The sequence below is a fragment of the Chrysemys picta genome, chromosome 21, assembly GCF_011386835.1.
Source record: "Chrysemys picta bellii isolate R12L10 chromosome 21, ASM1138683v2, whole genome shotgun sequence".
Lineage (NCBI taxonomy): Eukaryota > Metazoa > Chordata > Testudines > Emydidae > Chrysemys > Chrysemys picta.
The window spans coordinates 15,755,660-15,777,393 of NC_088811.1; the positions used below are offsets into that span (position 1 = coordinate 15,755,660).

Genomic DNA, 21,734 nt, shown 5'->3' on the forward strand with positions numbered 1-21,734 from the left:
TGGAGCATTTATAGCATCCATCGAATCCCACCTTTGCTGAGCAACATCCCTGCCTGCTTTTTCCTTGCTATGGGATCCTATCAGCAGCGTGGGAGGTGGACAGGTTTGCTGTAACTTTCATTTGTTTTTTAAACACCTTCTTATATTTGGTCCAAAGGTTCTTTTGGTCCCGAAGGGCATCACCCTTAGTGATCAGCTTGGTTACTCCTTCTATACAACATCCACCAAGTTACTACAATAAAAAAGAGGGGGAAATAAAAAAATATATTTTACAATGGAAAAAGAAATTCAGCGTTGACTGTGCCAACTACCGAGATCAATGGAAAGTCAGTAAGTGTGGGCAGTATGCCAAGCTGACCAGGTGGGCTGGAGGGAGGGCATGAACATTAGGGTCAATAAATGTATCCAACCCATTGTCTCTGGCCGTAGAAGGAGTCACGGTTGAAGAGGCTGGGTTGGCGTCTTAGAAGAGTGCTCGGTAAGGAACTGGATACATGGAGAGCCCTCCCGCCCTCTTTCCCATCTCCTTCACAGCTTGAGTTGGTGCAGGGTGGTGGGGATTTGGAAAGGAGCGGGGTCCGGGCAGAGGTGGAACCCTGGAAGGCTGCTGGTGGTGTTTTCTGTGGTGGTACCAGGTTGCTGGAGTGGGTTGTTGGCACAGATGGGTTCTTCAGTAAGCCTGGCCTGTCTCTACCGGTAGGAGGCCCAGGACAGCTGAATGTTCTCCCAGCTTCATCCTGCGCTGTGTAGACAGGCTCACGTTCTTGGCCAAATAATCGACAGCAGCTGGGGGGGAAAAGGAAGGGAAAAAAAAACACAGCATGAGGATTGGGCTTTGGGGGGCATGAGGCATTTTACGTCCATTTAAAAGAGGATAATACACAAGCCCTGCCACAAGGGGAATCGCCGACAGACAGGCCCAGCCATGGGGGGAGTTGCAGACACATGAGCCCGGCCATAGCGGGGAGCCACAGACCCATGAGCCTTGGTGCAGGAAGTGTTGTAGACACACGTGCTTCACCACGGGGAGCAGTCACAGACAGGCCCTGCCACAGGGGGGAGTCACAGACACATGGGCATCACCACAGAGGGAGATGGAGACATGCACGCCCCGCTGTGGAGAAGGCGGCGTCACAGACACAAAGGGGTCCTCTGTGGTGGTTGGGGGAGAGAGACAGGCCCCACTAGGTTAGTCACAGACGGACCCGGCCACTGAGGGAGTTGCAGACAGGTGGCCCCTGCTGTGGGGAGGAGTCACTGATAGACAGGCCCTGTCGCAGAGAGAGTTGCAGACACACAGGCCCCCACCATGGGAGGGGAGTCACAGACGGATAGGCCCAGGACCTGCTAGAGCAGCCTGACAGAAGAGAAAGCCCTGCTGGAGCAAAATGCAGCTGTTGCATTCACAGAACTTTGCACACGTGGCTATAGATTCACTCGTCTTCCCCAAACCTAGTGAAAATGTCTGGAAAAACACAAGAATTCCCCATCTCCCATAGACAATGGAATGTCCTGGGTAGCTGCCTAAGGATGAAGGCTGAAGAGAACGACAGCTGGTAGGAGCGCTGGGTGAGCGCAGAGATCTCCCTGCTCAACTCCCTGTGTTCCCTCACAGCCACAGAGCCCACCACTGATCTGAGTTACGCTGGTGTAAATTATTTCACTGGTTTCAATGGGGCTAGCCCAGTGTGAGTGAGATTAGAATCTGACCCAGACACTGTATGATGATAGTTTCACTCCTCGCCTCCTTCCTCCCCTTCTGGGAGAAGCCTCTGTTGATCATCATCATGGAAGACACACTGGCAACTCCCGAGGTAATCCGGGGACTCTCCATATCCCAAGTTGTGACCAAGTTCCAGCTCAACAAACCGCCCCATGGACTGAAGGGGAAGAGGGACAGGGCAGGATGGTGACACCGCTCATTAGCAGAGCTTCAGTCAAAGTCTCTCCCTCTCACTCGCTATAATGTCTCAAATTAGATTAATAAGGAGCTGGCAGGAGATGTACCATCGGTGCCAATGAGTAAACAAATTTCAGCCATCAACATCTTGTCAGATGCCTGCCCCAAAGGGGGTCCCTTCCAGACACAAATTCTTATTAGACTTGTCATATCTATTAGAATTCCTTTCACGCTTCTGCGTTCCATCACCGGCATCATTAGCATAGCTCCGGCCTCTGGGAACGGTAAGGACCACATTAATCTGGCACCCCTGCTCCACACCGGCTGGGACAGAACATGCTGTGCGTTGCCTCTGTGTATGAGTGTTCACGGCTTGGGACACGTGAGCGGCAAATGGACTCGGGCACAGGATAAAGTTACATTGAGGTGTGAAGGGCAGCGTGAGTTCAGTCCCTGAGGTGGCCTACCAGCACGGGAGCCTGATGGGACCACAAGACTGGGAAATGGGGGATGGATCGGGGTGCATGGAAGATCCCGGAAGAATGAGATTCCCATGTTCCTAGTTTGCTTGGTCCAAAGGCTTAGCCCTGTACATTTGTGCTGCGGTGCATGTGTGTTAGGTGGGTGTGTATATGTGAGGTAGGCTAGTAGACCACATTCATTCCTGACACATGGCCATATTGCCCATACAATTAAGAATGCTCTGTGTGTGTGTGTGTGTGTGTGTGTGTGTGTGTGTGTGTGTGTGTGTGTGCTGGTTTTGTGCATCCATCCTTATGTATATTCCCCCCCCCACGCTGACATTTGTGCAAGGCATGGGCTCTGACACGTACTTGCGGAGGGAGGAAAAGCAGGGTGAGCTGGGAATATTAATTCTCCTGGGAAATTAGTACGTTCTGAAGGTTGGTCAGGAGTTGCTCTTCCTGTTTTGGTCATCACTTGGTGTTAGAAATGTGGTGGTATTATTATTAAAAACCAACCAACCCAACCAACTAACCAACCAATAAAAGCCACCCATCAATCCCTTTCTACACCTCTGGGAAGGGTTCACACAAAGTGGGTCATTCCCTGCCAGAAATCAGAGTTGGTTTAAGACAGAGTGGAAATCAAAACAAAAAGAAATGCACAGGTGTGTGTACGAGTGGGAGGGTGTGTGTATGCCGGTGCTGAATACCCACAGTTCTCATTGACTGTACCAGGAATCGCATGTGCTCAGCATCTCTTAGATAGACAGATAGATCGTGTTCTCTATGGACCTGATCCAAACCCTATTGAAGTCAATGGGCTTCTGAGCAGGCCCTGCACAGGGCATCATGTATAGATAGGGAAATTGAAGCTTCAAATGCATCTCATCTTAACACACATAACGTTGGTTTGTGGGCACAGTTGCCATCCAGCACCCCATTGAAAGGCAGGAGTATTACGCGGGGAACACTTGGGCTTCACTGGCTCATGTGACTGGGAGTGAATCCAGTTCCCAGCAATGGGAAGAAGTGGTGGAGGTTGTGTGTGTGTGTGTGCATGTGTGTGTGTGTGTTAAAAGCGTCTCACCCTACCTTCACCTCGGCAACAGGAAGGGACCCTTTGTGGCTGGCTACCTGAATGTCTCTGGGGAGCGCGGCACATCTGGTCTAACTCTGTCAATCGTACGAGATTTGCTGCTGGGCACAGAACGTTTGGGAGCCCGGGTTCTGATTGAAATAAACCGGAACACGTTCCCACTGCAAACCGAGCCCGGCGGATTGAACCGTAAGCTCAAAACCAGACTTTGAAATGGGATGAAAGTCTAAACACTCTGCAGAAAAGAGGGAGACACGAGACAGAAACAAAAAAGGGGAGACAAATAAAAGAATATCAAGGGATTTGAGCGGATGGTTTCAGAGAGCCCCAAATAAGAATTCCTGCAGCAAAACAAGACAAGCGTTTCTTTCTCTTCTCTTCTCCTTTTTGATCTTTCTCTTGTCTTTTCTCAACTCCTTCTTTAAATTTTAAAATTTTATCCCGCCCCCCTTTTTTTTTTACACACATGGGGTGTGACTAACGTCCTGCCCGAGGGGATCTTTATTGGAAATACATGGTATTGGAATTTGTTTAAGATTTTTATCAATAGCACGTGTGTCCAGCCTTGCATCCAGAAGTGAGGGGAAGGTCAAGGGGTCGCAGATCAAGCTCCCTAAAAACAAAAAGAGGAGGGGCGAGGGGGAAGCTGCTATTGATCCTGTCTGCCACCACAGCCGGTTCTCATTTAGCCATAGAAGTTAAAGACATTAAAGGGCTGTGACGGAGAGGGGAATAAAAAGCCACGGCCGAATGGAAGGAAAGGTCACCGAGGACAAGCCATGGGCAAGCTGGAGAGCTAAGGAGGAAGAGGATGCACCTTTAACCCATTGTGGGTCACTCTCGCACAACACACACTTATTAGTTTAACACCCGCAGGTGAGCCCTCTGCCAGGGTCTCTAGTGTTTTCGTGACCCAGCCATTCTAGAGGTGAAACCGACCCTCCCAACCGCTGTCTTTTTGGGCCTGATCCGTAGCCCACGGAAAGATTCCACTTGATTTCAGTGAGTCTTGGCTCAAGCGGCAGAGCCTTGACCCCAGCCTCGCCTCAGAGGCCAGCTAGGATGCTCAGAATGCCTTACACAGGTTTTGTTGCCGAGATGAGCCATTCCCCCAGCCCTCAAATGTTGGGGGCTCAAATAAGTCACAGCTGGGTTCGGGTCCAGATCTACATTTCACAACAGTTTGAGTGTGTTCGCACCCTGGATTCTGACTCTGGCCTATCTCTAAGTTTCCTAGACCCAAACCAAGGTTTTGCCAAACTAAGCAATCCCCCGTGTTGCCCAGCGGTAGTAGCAGAAGTCACAGATTCCCAGACAAAACCCTTTGCCCCTCACGCGCACGCGCACACACACACACACACACACACACACCCTTTCAGCATTTTTCTTGACTGAGGCAATAAGTGAGATTTGATGGGCCAGGCCTGCCTTGGTCACAAGGAAAATGGTGGGCTGGAGGCAGGAATTAAGGTTTGGAACTGGCACCAGGCTTGGAATGACCACTTCAATTCCACCAGGGCTGGGATTCCTGGATATGATGTCGCCTATGAAACACACCCATGCCTGGCAATTTCCCCGTCAGCACCGATTTCAAAAGACCTCTGTATCGGCCACTGGGTGGCGATTTCCCATGCTATCCTGAGTCAATATTTCTGGAAGGAGACTCCCAGAAGGGACGTTTCAGGAGAATTTGGGGACAGGTAGTATGGTAGTAACATTTCCACAGTCAGCAATTTCTGAATGTCGGGAAAGGCGTGTTACCTCCATTCATCCAACCACCCATCCCCGTCCTTGAGGTCAAATTGAGGCCATAGCAACAATAATTCCTATGCAAATTTGGAAGGGGGGTGGTTGCATTCAAAGCACCCGAAATTCCAGAACCTACCTGCACAACCTGTACCTGCTGACGGGGTGTCTAATTCATAATGATAAGGCTCGAGAAACTCTCTCTCTCTCATTTTTGTTTCTTTGCTGCTTGGATTCTGTTCCCAATCGGGCTGCATGTGTAGTAGCAAAGTGGCCACGTATCCCACCTCCGTGTGTTTGGCATGAGTCTCTTCCGGTTGAGGAAGCCCCAAAGCTGAGTGGGTTTGTCACCTTAAACATCTATCTGACGAAACCCTTGGTAGTTTAAAGAGATGCTGGGGGTGTTGGTAGCTGGGTCAGAACTGAGTGAAGGGGACTGTGAATTGTTTGACTGGGAAGGTTTTGGCAGCTGAGGATCCGTGGTGTGCATCAAATGCGTTTTTCTAATGATTGATTCAAGTTGTGTTGATATCCACCCTATATTTTTATTGACAGGTTGGGTTGGTGGGCTAATGTCTGTGCAGCTGAGCTTGGTCCCTTGGCTAGGGATGTCATGTTAGCCATGTCTAACTCTCCTTGGACAGAAGCAGGGTCACCATGATGTAGGGCCTTTGAGGGTGCAGGAGTAGGAGATGGGGAAGCAGAGGGATCCCGGAGGTACCCCTCCTTCTCTTACAATATAGATATTTCTATTTAATATCTTTCATTCAGACTTTTCCAATAGATGGCAAGTGAGTGGGGGACCCTGTACAGAGCACGGAGAGAGCGGGACGGTGTCTGTTTGGTTAGTCCCTAAAGAATGATTCTTGGTACAGACATCCGTGGGAATCCATTCCTGAGCGCAGAGCCAACACCCCATCTGACTGCTGGTTCCTCTACCCCAACCCTGCCCCGCACCTAACTCTGCTTAAGTCCAGCCGACTCTCTGGTGGGATCGATACTCACTTTGTCCATACTGTCCATACTGGTAGCTGGCCACGGGGTCCACGCTATAACCGGTGGTGCTGTAGGTGGGAGGGCAGTAGGACTGCGAGGTGGGGAGGCTGTCAACAGACTTGATGGAGTCGCTCCGCTGGCTGCAGCTGGCGGAGATGGAGTTGGTGGTGTCCAAACCACCGTGGAGGGGAGAGATGGAGAAATCAGCCTGGGGCTGTGGCGGAACGCCGCTCGGGTTGCTTAGGATGCTCATCACCTGGGGAAGCAAAGGGGGAAAGCATTGTTGATGGGCACACGAAGAGAGCATGCTTAGATCTGCCTCCAAGTGGTCCTGTGACAGCCAATATCTATGGTGGCTTTTAAGTCAGTTTACGTTTGCCGAACGGTGCCAGCTTGAAAACCCTGGAGGATAAAGTCAAATAAAGATAGAATAAAGATCATGAGATTTCTGCCATCTTGGGCTCCCATCTGAACCAGATCTGAATAGTAAGCTCCCGGTTTTGGATCCAACCTGGAAGAGCAGGTTTTGAAGCCCACCCCTTCTCCAAAAGCACAGGTAAAGAAAAGGGGGTTAAATTGCTGGTGGTAGCTCAGCCCATCTCAATATTACCCTTGGCTGTAAAATTAAGGCATCACCTAAACTATCTTCCCACTTTGGCTTGGTCTACACTAAACCCCCAAATCGAAGTAAGGTACGCAACTTCAGCTACGTGAATAACGTAGCTGAAGTCGACGTACCTTAGTTCGAACTTACCGCGGTCCACACCCGGCAGGCAGGCTCCCCCGTTGACTCCGCGTACTCCTCGCGGCAAGCAGGATTACCGGAGTCGACGGGGAGCACTTCTGAGTTCGATTTATCGCGTCCAGACAAGACGCGATAAATCGAACCCAGAAGTTCGATTGCCTGCCGCCGAACCAGCGCGGTAAGTATAGACAAGCCCTTTGAGACTGTAACCACCGTTGGTTCATTTTGCAGAGAAAATGCCTGTTAGAGGAGAGGTGTTTGTAAGGCAAACGGGACCAGGATGGAGCGAGTCAGTTTGGGAACCGGGGCCCTGATCCTACAAACCCTTGTGCACCTGCTTAACTTGGGAGCCCGGATAGCTCAGTCGGTAGAGCATCAGACTTTTTGGGGGGAGGGATAGCTCAGTGGTTTGAGCATTGGACTGCTAAACCCAGGGTTGTGAGTTCAATCCTTGAGGAGGCCACTTAGGGATCTGGGGCAAAATCAGTACTTGGTCCTGCTAGTGAAGGCAGGGGGCTGGACTCAATGACCTTTCAAGGTCCCTTCCAGTTCTAGGAGATAGGATATCTCCATTAATTTAAATTTAAACTTTACTACCACATGCAGTCCTATTGAAATCAGTGAGGTTCCTCATGGTTGTCAAGTGTGTAAGTGTTTGCAGGCCGGGAGCTGAGGACCAGGAGCTGAGGGGAGGAGAGGTGTCTTTGACGCATCTGGGCTGATCTCGTCCCCTGTCCCCGGGTACGTGCAGGCTTGCGGCGTTTGTGCTGGCAGCTCGCCCGGGGGGGCGGGCAGCGGTCACCTCGGGAGCCAGCGTGGAGCTCGAAAGCAGAAATGTTGAAAATCTCCACATTTAGCATAACCTTATTGACATCAATTAAAGTGGCAAATTGAAAATATTTGCAGCCCAGCGAGAGGCAGAACAAGCCCTTTATCCCCTGCCGGTGGCCTGGGGAGCTATTGTGCAGAGGGAATGACACAAGGGGGGATTCCATAGAACAGCTATTTCCCTCTCTACTCAACCCCATTGCCCTCCTCCCCTCCCCTCCCTCGCTAAGGCAGGAGCTTATCCTGAGTGATGGGGGGCGGATTGACATTTGCTTTCCCCCCCTCCCCTGGAAGGACTCAGGAGTCCAGCAAAGACCTTTTCCCTGGACGGAGTGTCACCTCCCGACTCAAGCAGGCTGAGTCCCTTCTCAGGGATTTGTCTGCGCGTTGGATTCACAGATCAGCAATGGCTGGACCCCTGTGGAGAAGGCGGTGATGGGGGATTGGAGAGGGTGTCAGCTTATCAGCTGGGAAATCAGTATAACCCCCATCCCTGGGGTCTACTCGGCTGGGAGTTCAGAGTTCCTCCTCTTCCTCACACATTATTTCAGCCCCAGGCTGTGTGAGGCAGGGCATCACAAAGCCAGCAGCACGTGCTATCCCTACTAAAGCCCTGTACATACTATACGGAGCTGTCCACATATGTATCATCGAGGACGTCAGCGTCTTTTCCCACAACATTTTTGGAAAGGGATGTAAACCCTCCTGCACCATGGCTTATGCCAGCCTGTAGCTATTGGGGATTAGCAGGGAAGTTTCTCTGGGAGCAGGTTAGCCCATAACTGCTACTGCAGGGTTTCTTGCACCTTTCTCAGAACCAGCTGATACTGGGGACTGGTTGCTGGACTAGACAGATCACTGGCCTAACCCAGAATTGCAAGTCCTATATTCTTAGGCCATCCCTCTGGCTCCAGACGCATACTGCAGCCTTTGAGTCCAGGTACAATACAGAAAAGGGGGCTCTTCGCCCTGGGATCCCAGGGGTTTCTATCATCTTTGCCCCAAGGTGGATAACTTCCCCCGAAACTCTAACAGTCTCAGGGAGCTCAGCTGATTTCAGATGACAGGATGGACTAATGCAGTGGTGTCAAACTCCTGTGGTGGAAAGGGCCAAATTCCACTTTAAGTCCTGGCCCAGATGCCCAATGGGATCAATGGTAGCATCCGGCCTTTAAATGCTAACTAAACTTTTAGTTACTATTGGATCCCTCGGTAGAAAAATAAGTCTCCCTTTGGGCCACTACTATTTCTGCCCTTCCCTTCGCTTCTTTCCCCACCCGCCTTTCTCCCCTTCTTCCTTGTCTTTGTGTCTCTCCTCTGCTCTTCCCTCTATGTTCCTTACAGCAACACCTGTTTCCAACCTCCTACCCCCTTCCACATTCCCTCTGCTGAAATGATCAGTTCTGCAATAGTTCATTTTGACGTTCAAGTGTGATCGTTTGAGTCTGACGGTCTAATGAGATTTACAGGGGACTGGGGATTTTACACCTCTCTGAGCCATTGTTTCAGGCTCTCTGAAGACTCAGGAAGGCGACACTGCACTGGTTTTCCTTCAGTTCATATTTGGAAGTGTTCTTCACCATCACGAGGGTCAGAAACCGGCTTTTTCCCGTTAAACAGACGCTGAGATTCTGCTGAATAGGACATGCAAGTCATCTAAATACATCAGGCGGGCTGGATCAGGCTGGCAGGCTGGCCGTTTGACACCCCTGGTCTAGTGTAACCTGATTTCATATGGTACGGCAGGAGCTTCATGACTAGGTGAATTGGCTCAGAAGGAACTGATCAGCAATGAGGCAAGTGGCTTAGCTATTTATTATTATACATACATCTAGGGCACCTGTCCCAGGCATACGTGGGGCCAGACTGAGATATTAAATTCAATTCATGGCTAGGATCGGGTGCACAAATGGCTGTGGTTCATTATTTTTGGAAAGCAATAGCTCAGTGACTGAAGGCTAAGATATCACCTCCTCTCTCCTCCTGCACTCCTTAGTGAGCTGTCCAGGCCTTGCAGTGCTGTACGGGTGAAGATTTGGTCATAGGATACATTCAGAGATGTTGCCTGTAGAAACCAGGTGGAACTGAGCGGTTCTCTTTCACTTTGAGTTTGAGGGATTCGAGGAGCTTTCAAAACCATACGGTGAAGCTCGGGTGGAGCCTCACCTGCTCTCTGGCAGCATAAAAGGGCCTCAGCGTGGATGCCAGTTACGTCTACACTCACTGTCGGGCCCTGTGACGAGATGGAGTGAGGTGAAGTGGTCTTAGTGTATGTGAGACTCAGGCCCACAGTATCCCAACCTGTGAGAGTTGAAACTGGAGAAAAGGGAGGGTGACCAGATGTCCCGATTTTAGAGGGACGGTCCCGATATTTGGGGCTTTTTCTGATATAGGCTCCTATTACCTCCCCAGCCCCGTCCCGATTTTTCACACTTGCTGTCTGGTCACCCTAAGAAAAGCCTGCACCAAACAACTGCCGAGTTTCATGCAGCTGAAGCCAGGACTCCTGTTCTCTGTTCCCAGCTCTGCTCCTGGCTCTCTGTGACGCCTTGGGAAAGCCACTTCACCTCTCTAAAGTTTCCCCATTGCAAAATGGGATTGATGCTATCTCACAAGGGTGTCGAGATCCTGAATTCAGACATGCCTGTAAAGAGCTCTGAGATCCTAGGACATACGATGCTGGGGTACAGAAGTGCAATTACTGTTATTATATTAGAAGCCAAGAGGGTCCCAACATATCAGCACCCAGAGGAGACAGCGGCATCGTTCTGAAGCTCTGCGAAATGCTTTTTTGGTCTGTCTTGTCTATTTAGCCTGTGAGCTTGTTGGGGCAGGGATTGTCTCGTCCTATGTGTAGTACATTGGGGATCCGTATCTCATCTCTAGATGCTATTGTAACAGAAATAACAAGAGGTGGACCCTGGATTCTTACACCCCCGCTGACATCAGCCACCGAGTGTTGACCACCCTCCACAAGAGGGGGTGAAGAAGAGGTCTCCAGCTTGGAGGCAGGCTAGTACTATCTGGCATTTCACGCCGACTGGTGCAACTCATTTTCCAGCCACCTTTTGAACTTGGGGAAGTTGAGGGCAGATGGAGTAATCCCCTTCTTAAGAATGCAAAGTCCTTTTACCTTTCCTTTCTTGACCTTGCTTTCCTATAATTTATTACTTCTTGGTGCATTACCATCACTAACTAAAAATCAATACCCACTCCACATCTGTAAGGTTTTATCTGGAGGGAAATCTGTTACCTGTCAATCATGGCAATGGACAGCGTTGCCTTTCCCTCCCTCTTGTCAATTCCGCCCCCCCCCCATCTCCTTTTCCTTTTCTGCTGCCCCAAATCAGTCACAGGCTTGGCGTGAGCTTGCACTTAAGGGTAAGTCAATAACAGCCATGGTGCTATGAGCCTTTGGCCTCATTTCCACCCTTTTAGGAGCCCGCTTGTCATGGGGGAAAGGAGGATCTCAGTGTGTTGGGGGGGGGGGTCGCACTGAGGATAAGGTAAAATAGAGCCTCCTGGATGAAATAATAGGCCCCTCCTTTCCTGCCACTACCCCCCCATCGTCTCTACAGTCCCCCAGTTCCCCCCCGGGACGTTTCATCACTCTCTCCTGTACTTTAAAAGAAGGGGAGTTTAAAAAATGTAATTAATTCCCTCCATTTCTGAGCTGGCCCTCAGGGCCTCTGGCCGTGGAAACTGTAGCAGGGGAAATGTGCACCCTTTATGATAAACGAATGCGGCTTTGGAAAGTGATGTGCAATTAGGAGCCTCAATCTCTGCAATCGGGGCTCCAGATTTGGAGGTTTGGAGGTTGTGCGGGTAGGTGTGTGTGGGGGGGTGTTGTGTGTCGTGGGGGAGGCGTTTGAGAGGCAGCGAAGTGATGGGGCGATATTTTTTTATATACCAAAGGGAGCGGGGGCAGGGTGGGGAGAGACTATTATGTAAGTTTCATGCTCTGTAGAAATTTGAAGAAAGACAACCCCCAAATATCCCCTCCCTCAAGTTAACTCTAGAGACCCCTGCAGCACCCCGAGGCTGGAGTCGCTGCTTTTGGCCTGGTCTTGTTTTCATTGATATTCTCCCCCTCGTTCCAGCGGCTCATTGCCAGGATGGGGAAGGGCCAGGCTGGCAGGGCCAGTCCTTCCCCGCCTTACTCGGTGTGGAAAGGGAGTACAAGCTTAGGGTGCTCCCACCCTGGGAACCTTGAGTCAAATCCCCGTCTGCTTCCTTCCCAACACAAAAGTGCCTTTCTGGCAACTCAACCCACAAAATACCCGCCCGAGCTTCTAAGGAGCTAGAAAATGGGTCAGAGAAGGACAATGTGGAAATCTGTCAGTTGCACGATGACTGACCTTTCCTTTGGGAGGCAGTACATTGGGGCGCACCTCCACAAACATGAAAACACACAGGATCAGAATCCACTATCCCTCGCGCTGGAGAGGAGACTGGCCGCAATGACTATGAAGGGGACTCCTCATTGAGGCTGCTGGACACAGACAGACTCTGTGGTTCTCTCTAGTTCTCGTCCTGACTAACAGCTTGTGCTGGCTAGTGTCATTACACAGGGTCTGGGGAAAGCAGCCATGAAAGGGACTGCAGATATCCTACAGGCAATCACTCCATCTAGTTCTGCACTTTGTCTCTGGCAATGGCCAATGTGACACTGGCAGACCAGGTGCCAGCTAATGCCAAAGCCCCAGGCCAATTCACTTGTGAATTAGTCTAGATCAAAGCGATTGTTAAATGTATCAGAGTGTATTTGGTGTTTAAACTTCAGGAAAAATAATGGGATGTTACTTGCATTGTTTTCACGTATCTGTATCCTGTTATTATGTAGTAGAGACAAAATAACCCATCAAAGGAGAAAGAAGCCTTGTCGAATGCAAATGAAGAACCCTAACAGAAAAGAGCTCATTTCAAAGCGAGTGGTCACTGTGGGGGATGATTGGAGGTCAAAGAAGCAAAATGCATTCCTCACGCTATGTCATCAAAGGAAAAGTCCACGTGGGTAGTGACCCTGTCAGCTTGTTTTCTGTGAGAAGACGCTAGATGTATGGATTCAAGGAAAGATCCTTCCTCTCTGGACTGTTTGGACTCTTACAGGGAAGTGTACCAGATGCAAGGTGGAGATCCCCAGAGACAATCTGGGTACCCTGAAAAGACTTTTGGAAGACTGGCAGTTTATAACATCACTGCCACCATTTGGAGTTTCAAACTGAGACTCACCTGTGCATTTATTTTACCTGCTTTAACCTCTCAATAACTCTCATTTCCTTTTCTTAGCTAATAAACCTTTAGTTAGTTTACTCTAGAATTGGCTGCTAGTGTTGTCTTTGGTGTAAGATCTGAAGTACCAATTGATCTGGGGGAAATGACTGGTCTCTTGGGCCTGGGAGTAACCTGATGTGGTGTGATTTTTGGATGGAGTGACCTTTTATCACAAAGTCCAGTTTGTCTGGGTAGCAAGATAGGCTGGAGAATCGAAGGGGACTGTCTGTGACTCCATTATAAGACCGGTATAGTGATCCAGGAGTTCACATTTGTATCTGGCTAATTATAGAACATACCACCAGTTTGGGGTGTCTGCCCTGTTTTTGGACAGTCTGCTCTGAAGTAGGCACTCACAGTGTGAGCCGCTCCAGACAGCGGGACCGCCCACTTTTGATATTGCAGAACAAGGCAAGAAATTCCTCCCATAATGCACCTGACCAGTAGGGGAGAAAGGGGCTAACATCAATTCCTTTCTGACCCCAGAAGATAATCAGCTTATACCCTGAAGCATGAGGTTTGATCGCCCCATCACAGTCGTACGTTGCATAGCTACAAACTGTAATGATGGTCAGAAAATTATCCATCCCCCTTCAAAAATCTCACCATTGTGAAAATTATATCCATGGTGTGCAAGGAGGGTCAAAACAGGTGGCTGTGTGCCAGCAGTTCTGGATTCTGTTTCCAGGTCTGCCACTGACTCACTGTCTGACCTTACCTAAGCTATGTGGGAGCGGTAGTGTGAGCTACTGGTTAAAACACAGGCTTGGAAGCCAGGAGACTCAGCTTCTATTCCCAACTCTCTCATTGGTTCACTATGATGCTTGGGCAAGTCATCTAACTTCTCTTTGCCTTTTACAAGGGAGGATAATAATAGATCCAGGGATGAAATTTGCGGTATCAGTGCATGTTACTGTTGTTGTTATCACAAAGGTGGGACTCCAATGGGCAGCTTTGAGGCCCCTGCTCTCCCTGAAGCACGGTGCCATGGTTTGTAGCATTACTTCCAGAAGAACAAACACCAGAATGTGGCACTCAGGGGGCAGAAAAACAATTGAGGGCTTGGATTGCCAACTCACTGCTGCTACAATGCCTCTCCCAGGCAGAGAGACATCTGGAAACAACTTGTGCACATTCAGATGGTGACACCAAACAGCAGCAGGTCAGTATGTAAGTAGGAGAGTACTCACTGCAGGGAGAGATAGCTACCAGGGAGAAGGATGTCTCCTCATTAGTCACAAGGTGGCTGATCATACTCCATCCATGAATCTTGTACTTTCTCAGCTGACTTACTTCATGTTTATCTAAGGGTCAGGTTTCTGATAAGCAGATTGCTAGACGGATGTAATGTAAAGGCTAAACTGGTGTGACACCAAGACTAGATGAGCCAGATACCAGGACTAGAGAGAAAAGATACCAGTGGTACCAGGTTTGAATAACCAATGGCAGACAACTGCACCATATGATCATTCCTTAAAGAGCTGATTAAATGAATCCTTATTGGTTGTAGGCCTAGACGTGGTCATTTTTTGATACCCAGGGGGAGGGAGCAGGGAAGGTTGTTATAATTTTAAGTGCATTTATAGAGGCATCACGTCATGTAGCAGGACGATGATGTTACATTTACCTCTGGACACCTGATGACCAGAAAGATATGAACAAATTGTAAGGAGTTCAGAGAAGAGCAGCAAAAAATGATCAGGAGGCTGGAAGGATTGGTTCTTGAGGGAAGGAGAACAGAGCTTAAGGCTAATAGTTTCTCAAGTGATTCTGAGTGCCTCAGTTGTTGGGTGTCCATCTTCAGACATCTTAAGGCATCCAAAATCCATGGCTACTTTAGAAAATGTTGGCCTCAATATGCATAGCTTGGCTAAATTGTGAATAAAGGAAGGACATAACAATCTACAAATATTTGGAGTGCAAACTCCAACGAAGCAGAAATCTTACACAGGGTTGTATGAGAGAGTGTAGCTTGGAGTAATGGGAAGACATTCACAAAAGGAAACTTTAGGAAGAACATCCTGCCAGGGAGATGTATTTATTGGGCAGTGGAATCATCGACTAAAGCATGAAGCGGAAAGTCCATCACTTGGGAAAGACGGGAAACCCTATCACCTGGAACATTTAAAACTAGGTTGGACAAAACACTAGAAGATTCCCTGTAGGGAAAAATCCAACTTTGACTTCTGTGGTGACACCTGTAAACCTCTTTCCTTTAGTTTCACTTATCTCAGCATTTGCAAAAGTTGTTGGAAGAGGAAAAGGTTGACAGAGCCCTACATGAGTTCTGGGAAACATGTCAAGTTCCTCCAGTCCCACTACCTGCATGGAGCAGGTTCCTCCTCTGTTCTGAATCCCAATACGAGGAGCTGATCCTCACCATCAGTAGAGGTCACTCAGTTCCTCCATTTAGAAATTCATTCTCTACTGTCCAAGTCATTTCAGAGATGGTTTATTTGTACCTAACTTAATATTTCCCATTTCTACTTTGAGACTCTCTCACCTCATCTCACTCCTCTCACCTACTAAGTAAGCTCTAATCCTTCTTCATATCAATACCTTTCTAATATCTTAGTGTCATAGGGCCAAAAGTATAACGGGGTTCAAAAAATCACCCAATGATTGCCCTGTTCGGCTCATTCCTTCTGAAGCATCTGGCATTGGCCGCTTTTGGAAGCCAGAATACTGGGCTAGATGGAACATTGGTCTGACCCGGTATGGCCATTCTTACAGGTAGAACAGATTATTTTAAACCTACATTAAACAGTAGCAGAAGGGAAAGGTTACTGTAGGACTGATGAAAGACTTGGGAGGAGATAAATAAAGTTATAAATAAATAAATAAATAAAATTGAGACCCAAAGGTCTTCACATTAGAGGAAGTTGACTATAACCAAATGTGCCCATGGGTAGAGAAATACAATGATTCTATTGTAATCATTAACACTTTACTTACAAAACCAAGCACTCAATTTTGAACTTCTAAAAATCCCCAGGCCCAGATGAGTTGTATCCCGACATACTGAAGGAACTCTGTGAAGAGTATGGTAACCCATCACCCATCAGGTGTACAAATTAAATATATCCTTGCAGTCGGGCATGGTAGCAGAGAACTGGATAAGGGCTCATATTCGCCACAACTTGAGAAAGATCTGATCAAAGTGATCATAGGCCATTTAGTCTAACTTCCGCAAATAGAGTCAGTCCATTGCCCAGTGGAATCAGTGGGAACCAGAATGGGTCCAAATACATTATCTTAGAAGAATGTGTTTTATTTCTGGAGATTTATGTTATATAAAATGCAATCAAGCTTTTAAATGAGATTTTAAATGACTGGGGTGAAATCCTGGCCCCAATGAAGTCAATGAAAGTTTCAGCTCTGACTTCAGTGGGGTGAGATTTCACCCCTGGAATCTATTATGGTATAAAAGATAGCTTGGTGGAATGGGCGCTATCTAGCTAGATATTTATCATGCAACCGTCAGCATGGGATCTGAGCATTAGAGCCTGGTGTTTAGGGCTGAAGAGAATGGGAACCAATGTAGTCTTACAAAAATTGGATAATTCTTGATCAACAAGAGGAAGGTAAGGCACCTGATAAGGGAATGGTTAAAATATGATCTATCCAGAGTTTATTATAACTTTGGATGAAACACTGCACCAATGTTTGATTCTTATACTAGTCAACAATAGTCAAACTATTTCCCCATGCTTATCCCACCCCCCCCAGTTCCTCATATCCCCTTGTCAATTGCTGGAAATGGGCCATTTTCATTACCACTACAAACAGTTCTTTTTCTCTCCTGCTGATAATAGCTCACCTTAACTGATCACTCTCCTTATAGTGTGTATGGTAACACCCATTGTTTCATGTTCTCTGTGTATATATATATCTTCCTACTGTATTTTCCACTCCATGCATCCGATGAAGTAGGCTGTAGCCCACGAAAGCTTATGCTCAAATACATTTGTTAGTCTCTAAGGTGCCACAAGGACTCCTGTTCTTTTTGCAACATGTTTCTGAAACTCAGGTATCTAGATTGGATAAATATCTATTAAATGGACAGGAGCCAAAGCTGGTTATTGCAAACGGCACTGGATTGCAGTGATGTCTCTAGAGGGGATCTCAGTTACCTTCAGATAACAAACCTTTGCTTTTCTAGTGTTTTCTATTTGCAGACTTCAAAGTGCTTTACACAGAAGGGTAAGTATCCTTCTGATGCAAAAACGTGCATCATGGTCATGCGGTGAGTCACGGACAGAGCCAGGGACAGAACACAAGATTCCCGACTCCCGCTTCAGTGCTATGATACTAGACTCTGCTCTCTCCCTTTTCAATGTTCTCGTAAGTGGCTTACTGTGGACCTGTGCATGTGGTGTGCATGTGATGTAATTTGCCAGCTAGCAATAAAATCAGAAATACCATTAACACCGTCAGTGACTGAAAACATCTTCAGGGTTATTTAAATACATAAGGGGAGTGGGTTAGGGAACAGTTGATGAAATGGACATGAGTAGTTATATTTTTGGATCTAAAAATCCTAAGATGACCTATTCACTGATGGATGAAGAATTGGCATGCACTGACAATGGAAGGGACTTATGGATTCCCATTGGGAATGATGTGAAGTTGAGAATATAATGATCACTTGCAGCAAAGAAAGCCAAGAAGGTTCTAGGCAGCACCACAGGACTATTTGAAACAAGGCAATGGGAAGTTATTAACTGATTGTTCAAGGCTATCATGTGGTTCCACCTGGAGAACTGCCTCTTGGTTTGGGCACCCCGCTTCTGCAGAGATGTACCAATTATGGAGACAGTCCAGAGAAAAGTTGCTAAACTATTCAAAGGTGGGTCTTAGCTATGATGATAAGATGAATTATTCGAGCCTGGGCAGTTTGGTTAAGAGAATGGGGATCTCCTTTCAGAGCAAGTCCCTAAGAAAGTAAGAAGGGCTATGGGGAATCTTCTCTTGCAGCTTAAGAGTAATTTCCCGGGGCATTGTTACATGTGGGGCTTGAACCCAAAACCTCTGGATCTAGAAGCATGAGTCTCTATCCCTTGAGCAAAAGGACCAAATCCATTGTATCAGAAGTAGTAGCAAACTCAACAACAAAGAGCCACACAATGTTAGAGCAGTTTGCCTAAGGTAAAGGGGGATCCCAGTTATGTGCATATGGATTTATGGTAACTATTCAGACATGGACACACTGCCCCTGGAGACGGAAGAAACCCAGGACAAGAGATTCAAAAGTGACTAGAGATTTTGGCACCCAACTTGAGATACCTGAAATCACCGTCCTTCTGAAAATCAAAACTCCTTTCTTTAAGGTGTTTCAGGTTAAGCCACCCACAATCACTAGTCACTTCTGAAAATCTTGCCCCAAGATTAGTTAAATGCATACAAATGGTTCCCCACACCAAAGGGTCAATTAATGTGTGTACACCCCTGCCCAGGAAGCATTCTCAGAATACAGAACAAAGATAATGGGCCTGATTCTCCTCTCACGCTGGTTTTACATCAATCCCATTGACTGAGGCAGAGTTACATTTACACTTGTGTAAGTGAGAGGAGAATCAGTTGTATCTCAGGATAAAAATTGGGATTCACTGATAGATAGCAGAGGTTCTTGATCACACGCATAGATCTGAACAGACTGATAAATTTAGGGTTGGGATGGAATTTCCCCTGCGGAATAGTAGCAGAATTTCCCCCTCTATTTGTAGAGCCCTGTATCCACATCTGCTCTGTGATCCGCAAACATAGTCCGCGGATATAAAGTGGATATCTGCAAATTTTCAGGGCTCTGTTCATCTGAAGCTCCGAGCATAGATCTTGTTAAGCTATTCATCACCAAATAACGGGACAGATCCTGGAGAGATGCTAGTTTATACCAACTGAGGATCTGCCCCATCAACTTCAGTGGAGCTACATTGAGTTACACCAGCTGCAGATCTGGCCTGGTATCTGTTATGAATTTATTTCCCCTTTTGGTTCGTGAATTGCTCATGAACTACTCCTGATTTCCTTCACACACATTCCCTGTCTGTAAGGGGTCACTGAATAGCTTTTTCAGCGTATGAGTTGTTCGTGAAGTATTCTTTTTGACTTTTGGTTATTTGTGTTGTGTGGTTGGTTACCTAAGTCACATGGTACTTTTTGTGCTCCTTGATTGGATGGCTAAAACATTTTAAACAGAGGAATAACAAATAAGTAAGGTGAGTGGTTCTCAAACTGTGGCTTGCCAGAGAGCTGGCTGGTCACATGGGGCTGGCTCCTCCTCCTCCTTTCCAGCTGCTAGATTGCATTAAAAGAAGCTAAACAGACATTAAACACTCCCCTGATGTTATTTTCCCCCCAAAACAATGTCCATGTAAAATACCACATGGGTGGAGTGTGAGGGGAGTTGTCCATGGGACAATCTCTTTGTTAAGATGTGGTGCAACTATGAAAAAGTCTGAGATCCCCTGAGTTAGGCAAACAGGTTAGGCACTTTATCCACAAAATGATTAATTATGAATTTAATTATTTCCAGGTTCTGACTGGGAGACAGCTGTCTGGAGAACAGTCTTGCTCATGGCATTTCAGCACTCACAAGGGCACTTGGGATGCAAAAGCAGAGAGGAACAACGAGGAAAAGCAAGAATCCCCAAACATTTCAGAATCTTCAAAAGGGTTTAGTTTGGGTTTGGCTTTAGAGCTGTGCAAAGATTTGGGGATCACCCTGTTCTTATTTTCTGCACCTGTTTGTCCATCCTGGGCTAAGCTCTGAAATGTTGGCGGGAGAAGGGCTGGAAAGAAAGGGGTTGGCAAGAGATTTACAATACCAAGAAACAGAAAAGGATGCCCGCTAAATCTGTTGCGGTGCATCGGCCTGATGCGAATAATGGCTGGACGTGGAGCTCAAACAGAATAGCTAAGTCCCAGCAAATTAAACCTGTTTCATAAACTTCTTCTGTCATTCAACCCCTGAGAACTCTCTCCTATCACCAGCTCCATACCAGAGATTAACAAAACCAAACCCACATTCACAGAGGTGTCTCCTCTCTTCTCCCTTCCTTGCCATTTTTTCCTCTCTCTCCCTATTTTTTTTTCCCCAATCCTCAGCGAAACTGATATGTGCTCACTCACTATCACAACCCCCCGCGGACACTGGTAATAGAGTGTGGGTGCTGACTTACTGCTTCCAAACAAGATTTCCTGAGATCCTTTGAGCCCTCCCCACACCTCCCCTCTCTGCTTCTCTCTCTCTTTTTTTAGGAGTGTGGAGGGAAGCATCTATAAATGTGAAAGGAAGCTGCACTACAAAGAGTCCCCCGAGTGGCATATCCTAGCCTGAGGCAAAGCTGCCTGGTGCACTGATAGCCCTGCGTATCTGCTCTAGAACGCCTCTCTCCCCCCTCTGATCAATCAAGGGCTGTAATCAGTTAAGGCCCGGCTTAACTGCACTGTAAGATACACTAGTTAAGTCAAGCCAATGCCTTCAGGGTCCCCATCGTAAATACGGAGAGGTCATGGGGAGATGAAATAACCCTGATCAATTCAGCCACTGCAATGCTAGCTAGACTCAAACCAAACATTTAATAACTCGGGCTGGCAAAAGAACGAAAGAAAGGGAAAATTAGCAGCATCTCCTACTGTTCATTTGCTCTCTTGCTTCCCAGCTTTCTCGGGGCTTTTTGCGTTTGAAAGGTAGGCCGGCTCCTTTTCAGCTCATTCACCCTAACAAAGTTGGAGCAACTTTTATAGTCAAGTGTCTTCCCTCCACTCCTGCAGGACAAGCCATGAATTCAGTGGAAGTGGCTTTTCGCAGCCCCACAATTGGTTTCGATGGGCCTTTCTGCTGCGTGAGGCCGAAACAAAGATTTCAGGGAGAGATGTTCAAAGGCACTCTGGTGAGCTCCCTGTCCACCTCTAAATTAAAAAACACACTCAGAGCTCAAATGTTCTCAGAATATTCAAGACAATGGGGCTATGTTGCTTTGCACCAGCTCCGGATCTGACCCTAGAGTTTCACTGGGATAAGGATACCACTGTAGGTAAATGCGAGAGTGATGATCTTAACTGATCTTAACTTGCATCTGAAGAAGTGAGGTTCTTACCCACGAAAGCTTATGCTCCCAGTACTTCTGTTAGTCTCAAAGGTGCCACAGGACCCTCTGTTGATCTTAACTGAGATTTTAGTCTTGTATGTCTAGGGTTTTTTTTTAATCTCATAGTCCCTCTCCCCATCCAGTTCCAGTTAGAAAGTGGAGTTTTTTCCCTTCTCTCTGGCTGGGTGTATAGTTACTAGAATGGGCCGGAGAAAAGAACCTTGAAATTGAGCGTCTGTGCATTTATTCATTATCTATTGCGCTCAGCATTGTACAAGGCAAAAAATACAGACAGTCTCAGATCTGAAGAGCTTAAGATCTAATGATGCTTTAAATATTAGGAGGGTTTGGATTCAGCTTTGGATTTTCAGTCCACCCTTACGTTTTTGGTTCTAGGCTGGAAATGGGGGAAGAATTGTTTTCCAGTTACAGTTCTGATACAACTAAAACCTCGTGGGATTTCAGCCCAAGATGGCAGAAATCTAGTGAGAACACCTGATTTCCACTCTTCAAGATATCAGAAATCTGGCAAGATTTGGACACACTGGAATCCTGACCCAAACTCTATATCTGACTGGATCTTAAATTCCAA

General features: G+C 47.4%; 1 protein-coding gene across 7 annotated transcripts in view; it reads right to left on the reverse strand.

Annotated features, from left to right (window-relative positions):
• PAX7 (paired box 7) overlaps positions 1–21,734 on the reverse strand; it is a 151,930-nt gene that overhangs the window by 4,421 nt on the left and 125,775 nt on the right. For 3 of the 7 annotated variants that reach the window (XM_065574952.1, XM_065574949.1, XM_065574948.1), the window contains exons 8-10: positions 6,212–6,458; positions 3,499–3,695; positions 664–786 (exon numbers count right to left, since the gene is read on the reverse strand). In XM_065574952.1, the coding sequence (XP_065431024.1) occupies positions 3,541–3,695; positions 6,212–6,458 (402 nt within the window). In that variant the 3' untranslated portion in view covers positions 664–786; positions 3,499–3,540. Of the gene's footprint in view, positions 1–136; positions 787–3,498; positions 3,696–6,211; positions 6,459–21,734 lie in introns of those variants that run through there. The other 4 variants (XR_010594222.1, XR_010594221.1, XR_010594220.1 and 1 more) reach the window with 3 other exon arrangements.